This window comes from Saimiri boliviensis, chromosome 2 (assembly GCF_048565385.1).
Source record: "Saimiri boliviensis isolate mSaiBol1 chromosome 2, mSaiBol1.pri, whole genome shotgun sequence".
NCBI lineage: Eukaryota > Metazoa > Chordata > Mammalia > Primates > Cebidae > Saimiri > Saimiri boliviensis.
In genome coordinates, this window is record NC_133450.1 from 166,569,727 (window position 1) to 166,588,425 (window position 18,699).

General features: G+C 39.0%; 1 protein-coding gene across 11 annotated transcripts in view; it reads right to left on the reverse strand.

Annotated features, from left to right (window-relative positions):
* MPDZ (multiple PDZ domain crumbs cell polarity complex component) overlaps window positions 1–18,699 on the reverse strand; it is a 176,494-nt gene that overhangs the window by 85,714 nt on the left and 72,081 nt on the right. For all 11 annotated transcript variants that reach the window (XM_074394831.1, XM_074394833.1, XM_074394836.1 and 8 more), the window contains 6 exons: window positions 18,510–18,693; window positions 17,608–17,679; window positions 6,282–6,391; window positions 3,344–3,490; window positions 2,319–2,483; window positions 303–488 (listed from right to left, as the gene is read on the reverse strand). In XM_074394831.1, coding sequence (XP_074250932.1) covers window positions 303–488; window positions 2,319–2,483; window positions 3,344–3,490; window positions 6,282–6,391; window positions 17,608–17,679; window positions 18,510–18,693 — 864 coding nt within the window. The remainder of the gene's footprint in view (window positions 1–302; window positions 489–2,318; window positions 2,484–3,343; window positions 3,491–6,281; window positions 6,392–17,607; window positions 17,680–18,509; window positions 18,694–18,699) is intronic.

An 18,699-nucleotide genomic window follows, 5' to 3' on the forward strand; every position in this document is an offset into this window, starting at 1 on the left:
AATAAAAATAATACAAACACTCCCTAAATAACGGAAAAAAAATCCCACCATGATATTCTTGAAATGTATCTTCCAATTTCCAAGAGGTGAAATAAAAATAGCTCAATGAATTCAATGTTAAAAGAAATGCTTTATGATAATCAATGAATCATATAAATCACTATTTTGAAAGACTGACTAGAAAAAAGAAAATGTCTTTGAAGGCTATAAACTACCACCTGCTTTTTCTTTGACAACAACAATATACCTTTAGTATACAGCATCTTTTTTTAAAAAAAAAAATTTAAGTAGGATATACTTACCTGATAATCTAAAATGCTAAAACCAAGCCCTTTGCTCCCTTTCTCCAGCTCTATGTGCTGAATGCCAGCCTCCCACATGGCCAAAGGTCCGTGAACCTCCTCTGTGCTCTGACCCGCATCAGTCATTGATAGCACTGGATCCTCTGTCTCTGACGACCCGATGAACTCACCTAGATCTACAAAAGGCTGGATAACACATCAGACAGCTCTTATTTCAGAGGCACTAGATTAGCTGACACACATACCAACACCAGAAGAAAAGGGATATTCCCAGCATCTGTCCAGAACAAAACATTCTCAAACAAGGGTAGCAAGAGCTTTTCATGAAACCTTTAGGAACTGAGGTAGTAATTATTGAAAGTTGTTAAAAATGAAGAAATACGTAAGTTTTAACAAACATTAGAAATACATAATTCAAAGGTCTATGAAAATATGCAATGGTTACATCTCAACAGCATGATTGTGGGTGATTGTCACTTTTTTCATCAGTGTTTGAATCGTCAGAAAAAAATATAAAGCTATTTTGATATTAAAAGAATTCGTATGATAAATAAAAACAAGAGAAAATGGATATATGTAAAAGTTCTATACTCTATGCTAATAAGAGTTCTAAACTGCTGTGACTTGTGCATATGGTTATTTCATTAATAAATTAACATACACAGTGGCAAAACCTAAGATTCGAAAATATATTTGCCCCAGCTTGAAGCAGCTTGAATATTTGAAATCTGAAATATACATTGAGCAATATTCCTAACCTGGACTCCACAGTTACCCATCTCATAGAATTTTCTGAGGACTAAATGAAATAACATTTATAAAGCATCTGACAGAAATAGGGATTCAAAATGTTAGCTTCGTTCAGTGAAAATAAATTAAAGAATATAGGTTAATTCAGCTTTGTTAATCTGTATGCACATAACTTAAAGAAAGATGTGTTTATGAGGATGAAATTCTAGTTTGTATAATATCTTTGCTTCTAATCAATTATTGCATAGCCTAGGACCATGGATGCAAATGACACCCATCTGCTTTATTGTAATTATCCCTTTATACATGTAAAAACATGTATGGATATATACATAGCATGCTAGACTTTGAGTGCTATAAAATTTGGAATTACATTTTTGTTCTACCCTATTCTAATCACACATACAAATATTAAACTATGTATTTCATTCTTCAAAATGTTCAAAATCATTCCATTGTGCTGATCCATTCAATATATCAAATCCTAACATCATCTCTCAATATATCTTAAATAAGATTTGACTAAACCACAAATTATGCAAAGTCCAAAGCTTAACTTTAGGTATGTATTGTGTATCCTCAGAAAAGCCGATAAGCTCCATTTCTTGACATCATGATATGAATTCGAAAGAATAAGCAAACAGGAAAATGTGAGTTTCCGAATGTCACAGAGAACTATCTGACATACAGCATTATGAACTCAAATTAATCATATTTTAAAAGTATAGTGTGTAAACAAGTAAAGTCTATCCACACAGAAATGCTGTGTCCATCCATACTTTAGCCATTCACTACGTGGTAACTGCATGCCAGGCAGAGTTGGGTAGGTCATGTAAAAATTTTTACCACATATGTACTATGAATACTATTTACACACTTCAGTCTTCTCTTCTGCAAACAGAGACAAATATGACCATCTACTTCACAGAAATATTGCAAGTAAATTAAACAAGTATGTAGTGTTAAATAATATCTAACATGATTTCATAACCTTATTTAACCTTCAGGGAAACTTTCTGAGACAGGCATCATGACTTACATTTTACTGAATTGAAAACTGAGGTTCAGAAAGATGAAGTGATTTGCCCAATTTCCTACAGCTGGTGGTCAAGTCTGATTCAAAGCCAGATATGTCTGACTTTAAAATCTATCCTCCAAGCCATGGGCTACGTGAGTAAATGCAAAACCCAATTTTAAATGCTCAAAAATTTTTAAAGCATTTAACCTTTCCATTTTAGGTTAGCCTCACATATGCAAATCTGATACCTTTTCTGTTAGCTCAATATCACATAGGTCCAGGCTATCCAATTCTGATTGGGTGGTGGGTGGCACAGTTCGACGGCAGCACACCATTGTGACTTCTATAGGCAGTTCTTTTAAGATATTTACCACATCTTGGTGATTTTCACCACGTAAAGTTATGCCATTTACCTGTGAAAAAAGATACATTGTCCACGAAACAATACTTCATAATATGAATATTTTTGTGAACACAACTTTTTATTAAATAAATAGAAATTTTACTTTAGTCATTACCATAGTTTTACCATGCTCAGAATTACAGAAATACCATCTAAATTTATGTGCAAGTGTAAAGTATGGTTAGAATTGGAGCTTCTAAAGCACTCAAAAAATAAATAAATAAATAAAAACCACTAGCTTTCATCCATGTTTGATCTGCCAGTATAGTAGTCTGGGAAAAAAGAGACAATAAAAATATTTTCAAAGAATAAAAGGAGCAAGGAGAAGAATATTGTAAAACTTTGATATTTTACATAATTTTAAAGTGAAAAAATGGAAAATGACATATATGCTAGTGTGTTTTAAAACGTAAGGGAAAATAATATATTCAAATTTTCTTATTTATGCATTAAAAATACTGGCAGTCTACAAAGAAACAGATTAGTAGTTTAGTAGTTACCTAAAGAAGAATGATGAGAACTGGGTGGATGGGGACAGGAAGGAGACACTTTTCCATTCTTTATCTTTGTATTCTCTGTGATTTTAAACATGTAAACGTATTACTTATTCTAAAAATAAAGATTAAAAAAATTTCAAAGAATGTTGTTATAGTTCTCTGGACCTAAGTAAAAAATGGCATGGAATTAGGTCTAAAGCTAAACGTATACAAAGATACAAAATTTCTACCTTGGGTTGTTTTTACCTGCAGATTTCTCTCAGGTCCCAATGGGAGGAGAAATTTAAAATAAGAACTTAATCACCACATTAAGCCTTCTGCAACCTTTTCTATGTCTTATTTAAGGAGGAGAAGGAAGAGCACAGCTCCTTACTTCCAACAGCTCGTCTCCACTGAAAAGCTTCCCGCTGTGTCCAACAGGACCTTCTGGGAGAACGGATCGGATAAAATGATGTCCTACTGTTGCTTCCAGGCTTATCCCCAATCCACTGTTCTCACTAAACTTGCTCACATAGGCCACCTGAAAAGAAAAAAAAAAAAACCACACGATTTTTATATTCTATCTCTACTCACGTACACATTTAATGTTTTATGTTCACCCAAAAGTGGTCATCTTTCTCACAAAGCTTCAAAAACCATACTGTAAAACTGCAAAGCTTTGGGGCTTTTCCTTTGAAAGAGTAGTGCTGTCTTTTGACTTCATGAACTAACAAACTGAAAGGAAGCAGCAAGCTGCAAGCAGCCATTACAGAGGTTTCATTTGTTTCTCATAAATAGATACAATTTCTCTCCTTGTTTCCCAAGTAGAAGAATGAAGTTCAGAAAAGATACAACAACCCAAGTTGCACAGCTAGAAAAGGGCTTTGACTCTAAACAAAGAACCTAGAACCACATTCCTGGTTTTATGCTATATCCAGAGACAATGATCTTTAAAAATAATCAAAGCTTAAAACAAAAGAATGAATTTCCAATTTCCTACTGTTACACTAAATAAAGAAAAATGTTAGGAAACTGTTCATTTTCACATAGAATCCAGTAATTAAAACATTAAAATCAGAAAGTATGCCAAAGATAATCTATTTTTTTTTTTACTTTATAGCTAAGGAAACTGAGGGATAAAAAGACTAAAAATAGTTTCATTAACAAGAGCTCTTTCAAATTTTAATGATAACATGTGCAGAAGTCACTTTCAGAAGCAGTCATCTGACTTTGAAATCTAATACTGGGGGAAATCCTTCTCGCCCTGAAAACCCAATCTAGACATAACTTCCTCTGAGAATGTCCCATCCAATAATGTCCATTAATCCTGTTACACTACTTCATGATTTCATTTATGCTGTATCATTACACAGCAAACAACTTACAGTCAGATCTGTGTCTTATTTATCTTGATCTGACCAAGATCCATAAATAACTTAGTCATTTTTCATTTATTGTACACTTCTCTCCTTGACAGATTGCTAGGAATGCCACCAAGAAAGCATGTGCACAAAGGGCAATTAAAAGTTCAGTCTTTGAATAAAAAAAAAAATGTGGCACATATACACCATGGAATACTATGCAGCCATTAAAAAGAATGAGTTCATGTCCATTGCAGGGACATGAATGGCTAGAAGCCATCAGTTTCAGCAAAGTAACAAAGAAACAGAAGACCAAACATCGCATGTTCTCACAAATAAGTGGGAATTGAACAATGAGAACACATGGACACATGGAGGGGAACATCACACACCAGGGCCTGTCAAAGGAATGGGGGCAAGGGGAGGGAGAGCATTAGGCCAAATACTCAATGCATGTGAGGCTTAAAACTTAGATAACAGGTTGATAGGTTCAACAAACCATCATGGCACATGTATACCTATGTAACAAACCTGCACATTCTGCACATGTATCCCAGAACTTAAAGTAAAAATTTTTTTAAAGTTCAGTCTTAGGTCTGATGCCTGTGACAAAATGGCTAGTCAAAAAGTCTCCTTCATTATTCAATTGTCATGCAAAGAAATGCTGTCTCAGTTATCCACACCTGCCATATTAACCCTATCCCTCCATGAAAATAATTTCTGAAGTTTCATATTAAATTAACCATTGTTAAGATGAACCTTAATGTATTTTTTCTTAACTCAATTTAAAATGGTAGTAACAGCTTTACTTACCCAATTCATATTTGACTGTTAATCATTTTGAATGTTAAAAAAAAAATTATACTAAGGTGCAGTGGTGCATGCCTGTAATCCTAGCACTTTGGGAGGCTGAACGGGGCAGACTGCTGGAGTTCAAAAGTTTAAGATCAGCCTGGGAAACAGGGTGAAACCTACTCTGTACAAAACATAAAAATCAGTTGGGTGTGGTGCAGCACGCCTGCAGTCCCAGCTACTTGGAAGGCTGAGGCAGGAGTACAGCTTGAGGTTTGGTGGTCAAGGAAGCAGTGAGCCACGATTGCACCACTGCACTCCAGCCTGGGTAACGGAGCGAGACCTTGTCTCAAAAAATGAAAAAAAAAAAAATGATGATTATGGTCATGAGCATTAAATGAAACACTAAGAACACTGCTGCTTGGCACAAAATACTCTATAAATGCTTGTTATCAATATACGTCATCTGTTGTATTTTCTCCCTTTTCATCAAGAGGCATATAAATATTACAAGAAATATGAAAAATTCTACCTAACATAGTATAATATTTTATTTTTCCTCCTGAAATCCCTGAAATGTGCTGGTATGTATCTTAACATTGGTAATTTGCATTAATTTTGCTAGACTTCCTTTTGGGATGGTAGATTGCAATGGCTATGTTAGATATTCAGCCTATTAATAAACACAAAACATTCACCACAGCATAAGTGGTATGAAAAAGTATGCAGGATTTTTTCAGGAAGGTAAATACATAGTAAGGTAAAAGAAAGTGTAGGAAAGAGTCCTTTGATGATTCTGTTCATATGTCATGATTGTTTTGTTTGTTTTTAAAGAAACTCTCATTCTATTTTGATTATTTCCATAAATCACAGGTTTAAAAATCAGAAAAATCCTTCCTTGTATCTACAGTATTCATATTACTGGAAATATTAAAATAAGGATAAAACACAAGTTTCAAAACTTCAATCCCATTTATTTCAGTTCCTTTGTTACTTGCCTTTCTCCAACCTTAATTTTTCTTTTTATTGCCTGGATTACCACATTTAGGTCATCTAAAAAAGGCCTGGGTTACATTTGAATCTTCTCTGGAACTCTGATGATGGACTCTATTATTCCCTCAAACTGTCTGCTCAAATACAGTTGCAAGTTAAGAAATTATGGAGGGTAAGCTAACCTACCACTACTTCATAGTTAATTCCCATAATCCTTTGCCACTTTGCCAGCAGGGCAGCTTCTTGTTGTTGTGCATCTTCTATTTCTTCTATCTCAGCTGACAGTAATGGATACCCTGAAAAAGTCAAGGCAATTAAGTTAGTAGCAAACTACAAAAATCTGTCTACTGCTGAAAGTGGGGTGCAGAACTCCCCAGCAATCATTATATTGCAGTAAATCTCTCCCTTCACCATTATTGATTTTTTAATATATTTGGGTGCTCTGATGTTGGGTGCATATTTACAATCGTTATATCTGCTTGCTGTATTGACCTATTGATGCTTTTCTCATTACATAATGACCTTGTCTTCTGATTTTTTTTACTGTTCTTCACTCAGTCTATTTTATTTGACATAAGTATAGCTATTCCTGCTCTTCATTTTTGTTTCCATTTGCATGAAATATCTTTTACAGGATATTCCCACAGATTGTACCCCAGCAATATAACAATATTGGGGCTCCTTTGAATGTGATGTTTCTTTTCTCTTGATGCTTTCAGTATTTTTTTGTTTTGCTAGTCTGATTATGATGTGCCTCAGGGATTTCCTCTTTGTATTGAATATAGTTGGTTACCTCTAAGCCTGTAGCTGGATGGTGTTGTCTTCCTCCAGGTTTGAGAAATTTTCAGTCACTAATTCCTTAAATATGGTTTAAAGTCCTTTTTCTCTCTGGTCTCCTTCAGAAAAAATTCCTATTACACAGAGGTTAGCTCACTCGATGGTATCCCATAATTCTCATAGGTCTCCTTCACCTTTTAAAGTCTTTTTTTCTTTCTGCTCCTCTGATAGGATAATTTCATATGGTCTATCTTCAAGCTCACTAAGTCTCTCTGTTTGATCAAATTTGCTTCAATAAAAGCTTTCTAATGAGATTTTGGCTTAGTTACTGTATGACTTATTTCTAAGCTTTGTATTTTTTACTTATAAAAGAAAAAATTAAAGATATAAAGATAAAAATAAAAGATACAACAAAATAAAAGATACAAAGATAAAAATAAAAGATACCAAGAAATGATTATTTGTCAAATTTTCTTTGTGATCCTGAATTATTTTTTTAATTCCATTTTGTTTTCTATCCATATTTTCTCGGGATTCCTTGAACCTCTTTAAGAGAATTATTCTTAATTTTCTGTACATTTTATAGATCTTCAATTCTTCTGGGTCCATTGCTGGAACTCTGTTGGGTTTCTTTTGATGGTACTCTATTTCTCCATGTTTTCACAATCCTTGTATCTTTACTTTGATGATGGTACATTTGAGGAGTTGGCTACCTCTTCCAGTTTTTGCAAGTGCTCTTTGGTGGTGTTAGAGCTTGACTACTTCATATCAGAACTTAAATGCTGGGCTGTTGTTTTTCCCATTCTGGGGAGGATTTATACTGAATACTGGAACTAAAACACTGCCCTGGAACTAACTCTTTGACTTGCCATTATTTCCTGTCTAGGGGAGACTTACAGTGAGCACTGAAAGTTAAACACTGCTCTAGAATTATACTGCTGCCCTGCCATGGGTCCCCAGTCTCGGGAAGACTTCAGCAGGCACCAAAACTTAATCCAAACCTTTTAGTTCTTTCTAGGCCAGGAGATGGCTCCATGAGAGCACCAGGATTTTGTGGAAAGTCCAGCTAAAGACGGGATATTCCCACAGATTGTACCCCTGCAGCACCATGGAACCATCCAGTCCCTTCGACATGGTGTACCCACTGATCTGAGTGCAGAATACCTGCCAATGCATGTCAGTCACTGTGATCAGTGCCTCTATCTTTGTTCACTATTCACCCCAAGTGCTTTAGTCCTCCTGTAACTCCTAATGATTCCCAAGAATGGGACCTAGGTGGACTTCCAGTGAAAGATTACTAGACCAGTGGAGAGAGTGAACATCTACCTCCAATTTCCTCCTCTCGTCTTGGAAACTGTGAGTCTAAAGAAATTCCCTTTGAGTGGGATTATGCCAGTTTGAGGAAGGGCGCAGTTCAGCCTCAACTCATTTATCTTGTGAGTTATGGCTTCTTTCAATCCTGTAGGCCCAGGAAGTTTCTCTGCTTTACCCCCTAGTTTTGGTGAACCCAGGGTGGTATTTTTGTCTTTGATAGTTTCTAGTTGTATGTATATAGGAAGAATGATGTGGGAGGAATCTTCTAATCTGCCATCTTGTTGATGCTACTCTTCAATTTACTGTATATTTTCAGATCACCAGAAGAGCAGAATGTTGTGTTGAATATTCACAACACAAAGAAAAAATAAATCTATGAGGTGATGAAAATGCTAGTTACTCCGATTTGATCATTATACACTGTATACATGTATGGAAATATCACACTGTACCCCAAACATATGTACAATTATTATAGATCAATTGAAAATAATAAAAGCAAATAAACAAATTCAGTACAGAGGGAAATAACTACGCAAGGATGAACACAGATTGCAGGGAAGCTTTGAACTGATTCTGCAAGAGAAATAGGAGGGTCAGTCCAGAGTCATATCTCTTTCCACACTTCCTTTCTCTAAGTCTGCTGTGTGTACATAGCTAGGCAGTGATTTAAGCAGGTAAGATTATGAATGGGAAAAGTGGGGAATTATGCTGCTGATAAAAACAGTCTGCAATTCATATTCAACCAACCTTCAGCAGAACAACTCTCCATTCTCACCTTCTCACAATTGCTCCAAGACTGGATTTCAGGCATATATTTGAAAATCATAAACTCTAAACCTCTGATCTTGCTGGAAAGTCAAATGACTTGTCCAGGCTTGCACAATGAGTAAAATATCTGTGGAAGAGGCAATAATATCTTATCCTTTGTCTGAGGACTAATACTAGGGCAGATGCATTAAAATCACTTAGAAGTTTGTGCTTTATTTTGTTTAATTCTTGATTCTAAGTCTATAGTCACCCCCAATGTATTCTGCCCCCCCCAACACACCACACACACACACACATACACAGAGAGAGAGAGAGAGACAGAGAGAGAGAGAGAGAGAGAGACTGATTTTTCATTAGCTACCTTTACCAAAGATAGAACTAGATGGTTCTGCACCTTGGAGAAAACTTCCACACCATGCCCACTTAGTATCACAAGTATCATCCTCTAAATATTTTTATCCTTTCCCACAACTCTTGATATTCACTTTAGCCTAAACAATTTCTTTATTGTGGGCAGCAATAGCCGCCATTTTGTGATCTGCTCAGCCATGTTGTGATCTGCTCAGCCATGTTGTGGTTTGCATAAGTTTCAGTTTCCCCCGCTGGTAAGTTTCAGTAAAGTTTCAGTTTCTGTTTCCCCCCCGCTGATAAGTTTCAGTTTACTGAAACTTAAGTAGGCCATAATTTCCCAACCACAAGCTACCTTTGCCCCGCCTCTCTGCCTGGCTTACTTAAGCTGTGAGCTTAGCAACAATAAACGAGACTTGATCAGACTCCTGTCTTGTCTCCATTCTTCGCGTCTCCTGTTCCCATCCATCCCCACTCTCTCCCTTCGAGCTCCTGTTGTTGTCCTGCAGGGCGGGGCAGTCTGGCGCCCAATGTGGGACTCGATGCAAGAGGGACACCGTGAGGGACGTCGTCCAAGCCTGCCAGATTGAAGGAAGGAATCCAGAGAAGGAGTCACCGCGGGAACCTGCTGCGGCCTTGCTCTCTGGTAAGTGAACGACGATATTATGGGTCAGGAAATTAGTCAGCATGAATCGTTCGTTGAAGGACTCAGCAAAGCCTTAAAGGCGCGAGGAGTAAAGGTGAAAGTAAGCCGGTTAATCAAATATTTTGATTATACTAAGGATGTTTGCCCCTGGTTCCCTCAAGAAGAAACCATAGATCAAAGACGTTGGGAAAGAGTAGGGGATGCCCTAAAAGATTATTATAGTGCTTTCGGGCCTCAAAAGGTCTCTGTAACTGCTTTCTCATACTGGAGATCTGATAAATGAGATCATTACCCAAAAACATGACGATCCAGTCATTGCTAATGTCATAACCCAGGGGGAAACCTGCCTGAGAGACTCATGCAAAAATTTGTCCGATAAAAGCCCCCTCTTAAAAGAAGATTCGTTAGTTTTGGAAAAACCAGAACCCAAAGAGGGCAAGGAGAAAAAGTCAGGGGAAGCTGACTTAATGTCATTTGATAGCGACTCTGATAAAGAGGAACAAAAACCCGCAGAGAGCGGTGGGCCTGTGTGTTCCTTAGAGAAATTTGCTGAACGTGTAGCCGCAGGCCTTAAACAAAAATTAGCTAACCCAAAATATCGAAAGAGGATTGTATGGCTAGCCAGTCGAGCCAATAATTCAGAGGACGAAGGCACTGATGAGGGTATTGATTGGGATGATCTTGCGGATGAAGCGGCTCAATACCAAAATTCTGATTGGCCGCCTGCCTCATCTCAGCTACCTCCGTATGTGGCTCAGCCTTCAGCTCCGCCTATGGCTTTCCCCGCCGTTGATCCTCAAAAAGAAATCCAATCTAAAATAGAGTATCTTAAAACTCAAATAAAACTTGAAACTGAACATCGGGAACTTATTGATCAATGAGAAAAAAATCAAACTAGGAAAGGTAAAAGGGGATGCTTGCTTGCCCGTCACCCCTCCACCTTGTACTGGAGTCATACCTAGGCAGCGCCCTGTAACCATGGCGCCCTCCGGTACTGACCCTTCCATGTCCACTGCTTTTCCGGTCACTGAAACCATGGACCAACAAAATAACGCCTGGAGGCACCATAATGAATTTGATTTTAAGGTCATAAAAGAATTAAAAACAGCGGTGGCACAATATGGTGCAACTGTCCCCTACACTACTGCCATTATAGAGTCTGTGGTCGAAAATTGGCTGACCCCCGGGGGCTGGCAGATGTTAGCGCGAGCCACACTCTCCGGTGAGGATTATTTATTATGGAAGTCAGAATATCATGAGTGTTGCAAAGAGACTGCTCGCTGCAATGCCCAAGCTAATAATAATTGGACTTATGATATGCTAGCCGGCGAAGACAATTTTGCCTCCAGTGACATGCAAATGCAATATGATGCTGGCCTGTATGCCCAAATACAGGCCGCAGGTATGAAGGCTTGGCGAAAGCTCCCCACAAAAGGAGATGTCAGCTTCTCCCTAACTACCATAAAACAAGGCCCCGATGAACCTTTCTCTGAGTTCGTTCGTCGCCTTCTTACGGCAGCAGGCCGAATTTTCGGCAGTGCTGAAACTGGAACTGACTTTGTTAAACAACTTGCATTTGAAAATGCTAATGTTGCTTGCCAAGCCGCCATACATCCGTATAAGAAAAAGACAGATCTTTCCGGCTACATCCGCCTTTGTTCTGATATAGGTGCCGCCTATCAGCAGGGCTTAGCAATGGCTGCCGCTTTACAAGGCTATACAGTCAAACAATTTTTAACTCGTCAAACAAAAGGAAAATGTTTTCAGTGCGGAAATGTGGGACACTTTGCCAGGGATTGGGGGCAGCAAAAAACCCTCCCCCTAAAGCTCCTGGTCTTTGCCCTCGATGTAAACGTGGCAATCACTGGGCAAACGAATGCAAATCTAAAAAGGACGCCCAGGGACAACCGCTTCTTCCACGGTCGGGACACGGGCACAGGGGCCAGCCCCAGGCCCCGAACCAGAAACAAATTTTTGGGGCAGTCAGTTTTGTCCCGCAGGGCCATTAAACTCCCAGCAATCCGTTTCAACCCTCTACAGAGCCACAAAAGGAAGCGCAGGACTGGACCTCTGTTCCTCCACCCACACAGTATTAACACCTGAAATGGGGGTCCAGGCTTTGCCTACTGGTATTTTTGGACCACTGCCAGATGGCACATGTGGAGTTGTTCTGGGACGTAGTAGCCTAACCATGCAGGGCTTGCAGGTTCTTCCCGGATTAATAGATAGTGACTATTCTGGGGAAACTAAGGTTTTGGTTACTTCTCCCAAGGTCATTAGTACCATTTCCCCTGGACAAAGGTTCACTCAATTGTTACCACTACCTATGGTAAAAACCAATAATCCTGCAAAAAAATGCCAGCGAGGGGATGCAGGCTTTGGCTCCTCAGATGTTTACTGGGCTCATTCTATATCTCATAATAAGCCTATGATGACCTTGTGGCTAGATGAAAAACGATTTGAGGGACTTGTAGCTACTGGAGCGGATGTTACCATTATACGCAAATCTCAGTGGCCTCCCAGCTGGCCCAGTACCCCCACACTTACCAGCCTTACCAGCATTGGACAGTCTAAAAATCCAGAGAAGAGCTCTAAATTATTAGTCTGGAGGGATGAACAAGGCCACACAGGAAACATTCAGCCTTATATTCTGGAAGGCTTTCCCTTTAACCTCTGGGGCAGAGATCTTCTCATCCAGTTGGGGATTGTAATTGGTAGCCCTAATGACATTGTCACTGCTCAAATGCTTAACAAAGGGTATGTCCCAGGCACTGGACTTGGAAAAAATAACAATGGCCTCCTACAGCCTTTACAGCCTAGTGGAAAAACCGATCGTACTGGTCTACGGTATTTTCCCTAAGGGCCTCGGTCTTTCCTGTAGCCCACGCTGAAAAAAATCACGTGGCTGTCGGATCAGCCCATGTAGGTTGACCAATGGCCCCTCTCAAAGGAAAAACTAGCCACTGCACAGCAGTTGGTACAGGAGCAGCTGCTGGCTGAACATATTGAACCTAGTAATTCTCCCTGGAATACGCCAATTTTTGTTGTAAAAAAGAAGTCAGGAAAATGGCGGTTGCTACAAGATTTAAGGGAAGTAAATAAATCCATGGTCCTTATGGGAGCTTTACAACCCAGCCTCCCTTCCCCTGTGGCCATACCTCTGGGATTCTACAAAGTTATTGTAGACCTAAAAGACTGTTTCTTTACTATCCCTCTCCATCCAGAGGATTGTAAGCGTTTGGCTTTCAGCCTTCCCGCAATTAACTTTAAAGAGCCTATGAAGAGATATCAATGGAAGGTTTTGCCTCAGGGCATGGCCAACAGTCACACCTTATGTCAGTCATATGTGGCCATCGCCATTGCTGAAGTTAGAAAAGATTGGAAGGATGTGTACATAATCCATTATATGGATGATATACTTTGAGCAGCAGCAAAAGAGGAAATGGTCTTGTCTTGTTTCAAAAGTCTACAAACTGCCCTTACTGCTAATGGATTGGTCATCGCCCCAGAGAAGGTGCAACTTACTGATCCCTACACCTACCTAGGATTCCAGTTAAGTGGAACTCGCCTATCGACTCAAAAGGTGCAACTCAGGCTAGACTGTTTAAAAACTCTCAATGATTTTCAAAAATTATTAGGAGACATAAACTGGCTGTTACCTTATCTAAAATTATGCAAAGCTGATCTCAAGCCCCTATACGATATATTGGTAGGGGATCCCAGTCCTACTTCTTTAAGACAACTCACCCCTGAAGCAAAATCAGCTATCAATTTAGTTAATCAAGCTATCAACAACCAAACCATCACTTTTTTTTGATATTGACAAACCACTCCAATTTATTATATGTCATACCTCATTATCTCCCACAGCTGTGTTCTGGCAAACTGCTCCACTTATGTGGATCCATCTTCCTAATATGCCCACTAAAGTCATTGAACCTTACTACCTTATGGTAGCCAGTCTAATTACCAAAGGAAGAACCCTAGGCAAGGAATATTTCGGACAGGAACCTAACAACATTGTCCAACCTTATGCCAAACAGCAGATCCATTGGCTCATGCAAAATACTGAAGCATGGCCCATTGCACTTGCCTCATCTACTGGCAACCTCAATAATTATTATCCTCCCAATAAGCTTCTAGATTTTGCCAGCAGACATGATTTCGTTTTTCCTAAAAATACCAGACTTCATCCCCTTCCAAATGGAATTACCATTTTCACTGATGGGTCATCCACAGGGCTTGCAGCCTTTGTTACCCCAAACCAAACTATCAGCTTTCAATCCCAATCTTCGTCTGCCCAATTAGCAGAGCTACATGCAGTTATAGCTGCGTTTTCCATGTTTCCCAATGATCCTCTCAATGTTTATACAGACAGTGCATATATTGCTACCTCTGTCCCAAAGGAAACAGCGCCATTCATAAAACACACCTCAACCGCTGCAAAACTATTTTCTCAACTACAAAAGCTATTAATTTCCAGAACGTGACCTTTTTACATTGGGCATTTACGTGCTCATTCAGGCTTACCCGGTCCATTAGCCTCTGGAAATGCCAAGGCAGACCTAGCCACCCGTGTTCTGTTAGTTCAACTCCCTAACACCCCTCTAGCTCAAGCACAACATTCGCACAACTTGCATCATCTTAATGCCCAATCCTTAAGACTACTCCATCACATAACTAGAGAACAAGCCCGACAAATAGTAAAGTCCTGCACACAATGTGCTCCTCACTTACCGGTCCCACATCTTGAAGTTAACCCTCGAGGCCTCCTACCTAACGCCCTTTGGCAAATGGATGTCACCCACATCCCAGAATTTGGAAATCTTAAATATGTTCATGTCTGCATTGATACTTGTAGTGGATATATCTTTGCCACTTTGCAAACCGGAGAAGCCACAAAACATGTTATTGCTCATCTTTTAACTGCCTTTGCATCCCTGGGGTGTCCACGTAAAATCAAAACTGACAACGGGCCTGGTTATGTCAGTACAGCCTTCACTCAATTCTGTACTCACCTAAACATTCAACATGTTACAGGCATCCTGTACAACCCCCAGGGACAAGGCATAGTAGAAAGAGCTCATCTCACCATAAAAACCACTCAATAAAACAAAAAAGGGGGAATGGAACCTCCATAAGGGATCACCAAAAAACCTTTTATCACACTCCTTATTTATTTTAAATTTTTTAACACTGGATCAAGAAGGACACTCTGCTGCCGATCAACACTGGCATTCTGAATCCAAAAGTCATTATGCATCGGTAATGTGGAAAGATCCCATGACAGGCGCATGGCATGGCCCAGACCTGGTCCTGATTTGGGGTTGAGGATCGGTGTGCATTTATGCCAAGGAAGCCGATTCGGCCAGGTGGCTTCCCGAGAGACTTGTAAAGCAAGTAGACACCAAAAAATCCAAAAAACCAACTCCACCCAGGGACGACACCGAGCCCTGAGGGTCTTCTATCTTTATCCTTTTTAGGAGTCAACAACATGATATTATTTATCCTGATTGCTTTCCCTCCTTGCGTTTATGGAGGATTCGGAGGCCCGTACGACGTGAATCAGAAGTGGTCTTGCAAAACCGTCGCGGCCTCGACCTCCTCATGGCAGAAAAGGGAGGCATACGCCTAACTCTAGAAGAACAGTGCTGTTTTTACGCCAATCAACCTGGAATCGTGAAGGACAAACTTACAATACTTCAAGAAGAATTAGCTAAGAGAAGAAAGGCTCTTAAGGACAATCCTTTCTGGGGAGGCTGGAACGGCCTCTTGCCCTATCTGCTTCCTTTCCTTGGCCCCCTTGTAGGGCTCCTTGTCTTACTGTCTATCTATCGGTCCTGTTATACTCAGCAAACTCATGAGCTTCTTAAGATCACAAATTGAGACCATAAAGATGCAGCCCATTCAGGTCCATTACCACAGGCTGGAAATGGCAGACCTAGAGATGGAGCTTGATTCATAAAACACAAAGGTTATACCTTTCCTCTCAGGTCACCCGGCGAGCTGAACCGGTTAGTCAATGACAGGCAACTGAGGAGCATGAGTAAGGACACTCTGCCTAAGATAGCGAGGAAAACATTTTTCCCCTCCCCATGACGGATAAGGAGTCAATGTTCTCTCATGTGGGGTCCTCTGACCTAAGACAGGCACGGTTCCTGCGGGCATAACTACCCCTCAGCCTAATTTCTAAATAAAATAAAAAAGGGGGACCTGTGGGCAGCAATAGCCACCATTTTGTGATCTGCTCAGCCATGTTGTGATTTGCATAAGTTTCAGTTTCTGTTTCCCCCTGATAAGTTTCAGTTTCTGCCCCCTCCCCATAAGTTTCAGTAAAGTTTCAGTTTGTTTCCCCGCTGATAACTTTCAGTTTACTGAAACTTACGTAGGCCAGCCGGAATTTCCCAAAGGCAAGCTACCTTTGCCCCGCCTCTCTGCCTTCGCTTACTTAAGCTGTGAGCTTAGCAACAATAAAGGAGACTGGATCAGACTCCTGTCTTGTCTCCATTCTTCACGTCTCCTGTTCCCATCCATCCCCACTCCCTCCCTTCAAGCTCCCGTTGTTGTCCTGCAGGGCGGGACAACTTATTAGTGTAAAAATGGCAGAATGTTATTAGTACATGTAAACTCTATACATCTAACTTCTGGAATATCTCTGCGTAGATAAACATTCCTTTAAAATAGTAAAAAATCAATCAAAGTTTTCAGTAGAAAATTCAATAATGAAGGAACAAATATGTTAAAGAACAACAAAGCTTTGGTATAATTATACAGTAAAAAAAATTCACATGAAGAGAGGGAGATCAGTCTAGTGAGTTTAGGTTACCAAGTACCTAAAACAATCTGAAAGGTCAAGGAAGCACACAGCACACAGAATAAAAAGACGGCAGCAACATTCTGGCAAAATTATGTATTAAAATACTACTACTGGCTACGTGTGGTGGCCCACGCCTATAATCCCAGCACTTTGGGAGGTCAAGGCAAGCAGATCATTTGGGGTCAGAAATTCAAGACCAGCCTGGCCAACATGATGAAATCCATCTCTAAAATAAATAATAACAATAATGGTACTCTAAATTTTTAAAAATAGCTTGATGGGTCCTATGTTTATAGTGAGAGCATTCTCAAAGCTGTGATAATTTCTCTGCAATTATTTTCCAAACCAACTTTTCAATATTAAAACTTGGAACCCCTGAAAAATTGAAAAGTGAGAAAAATCCTCCCAAAATTGAATAGTTTCATTCCCAAAAGCTTATGTTTTGAAGAATCTCCTGTGTTTATTTTAAAATACTTTTAATTTTATTACTGTTAGTTTATGTTGGCTGTGTAGAAACAAAGAGATTAAATTAGAACCACATATACAACCAGATAATTCCTAAAGAGTCCTAGTCAAAAAAAATATAGAAGTAAGAATAGACTGACTCGGCAACAAAGTACATGTGAATAATAAATGAAAGTATAAATTAGCTATAAATGGAATATTTTAATCTGTAAGACCACTCAGTCACATTTATAAACAGGGATTTACAAACATCACTGTTTGAATTTTTTTTTTAGTACCTTACAATGTATCCATATAGGGTTAATAATATTAGTAAAAATCACTTCTAAAAAATAAATAATAAAGTACATAATAAGCTGGCTCTAGGTGTTTACCTTCTTCTTCAATTGGTAATATGCTGGTGTTTCTCCTCGAAGATAAAGAATCTTCATCTTTTTCATAATTTTCTTAAAGATAGAAATATTTTAATTACATCTTTAGTATAATCAAACACTCAAATTTTTCTAAATCCACCATATTTATTTGAACTCCTACATGAAAGTCTGTTTTTTAGAGATAAACTTCTCAATAACTGTATGTACTTAAAGTTCTGTTAGTGGAAAAGAAGTGACACATTTCTCCTGTGATTTGCCCCTCTGTCTCCTGCCCCTCTGTCTCTTAATAGTGCAATATATAAAAATGGCATAAATATCAGAATGGTCAACAGTTTTAGAAATGAGACAGCATTTTTCAGCCAAAAGTCTGATTGTCTGATTTCTACCAATAAACCCACCCATCAGTGAGCTACATAGGAATTTCAGTAATTTGCAGACACATTCACATACAAACAGCTTATGAATGACACTTCTATATGTGGAATTAAAGTCGATTCTTTGAAGAAAAGGCTGGACATTTACAATTATTATGAAGGTCACATAAATAATCCAGACAGAAGAACATCCCCCTAAAGTACGAACACTGCAATCACATCCAGAAGTAAAGCAGAGACAGAAAGGTAAATAACTGCCTGTTTCCAACTAAGAAATGGTAACAATGAATAGGACAGGAAGAAAGTGGCTCTAGTCAAAAGCCTTTTCTATAGTTTATAGAGACATTGCTGGTTCCAGTTAATCCTGACTTTATTAAACTTCGTCTTTCCCCTTGATTTATAATGAATAGTTGAGGGTAAAATGCATTCTGATTAAAAATCATTCTGAAATAGTAAGTGATTTTGGAATTAGAAAAAATTACAGATAATATAAAGGTCTAACTAAAAACCAGATTAACCAAGGATTACCTTTGCTCAGGCTGGCATTAACAGGAGACAAATCTGTATCTTTTGTGATGTCTTCCCTTGACATGAGCTCGGCTTCCTGCTTCACTCCTCTCCTCATTAGTGTCAGGACCACAGTTTGTCCCGTGTGTCGCAATACCTCTACTGCTTGCTGATTAGTAAAACCCTGAAGGTTTGTACCATCTACCTGTGA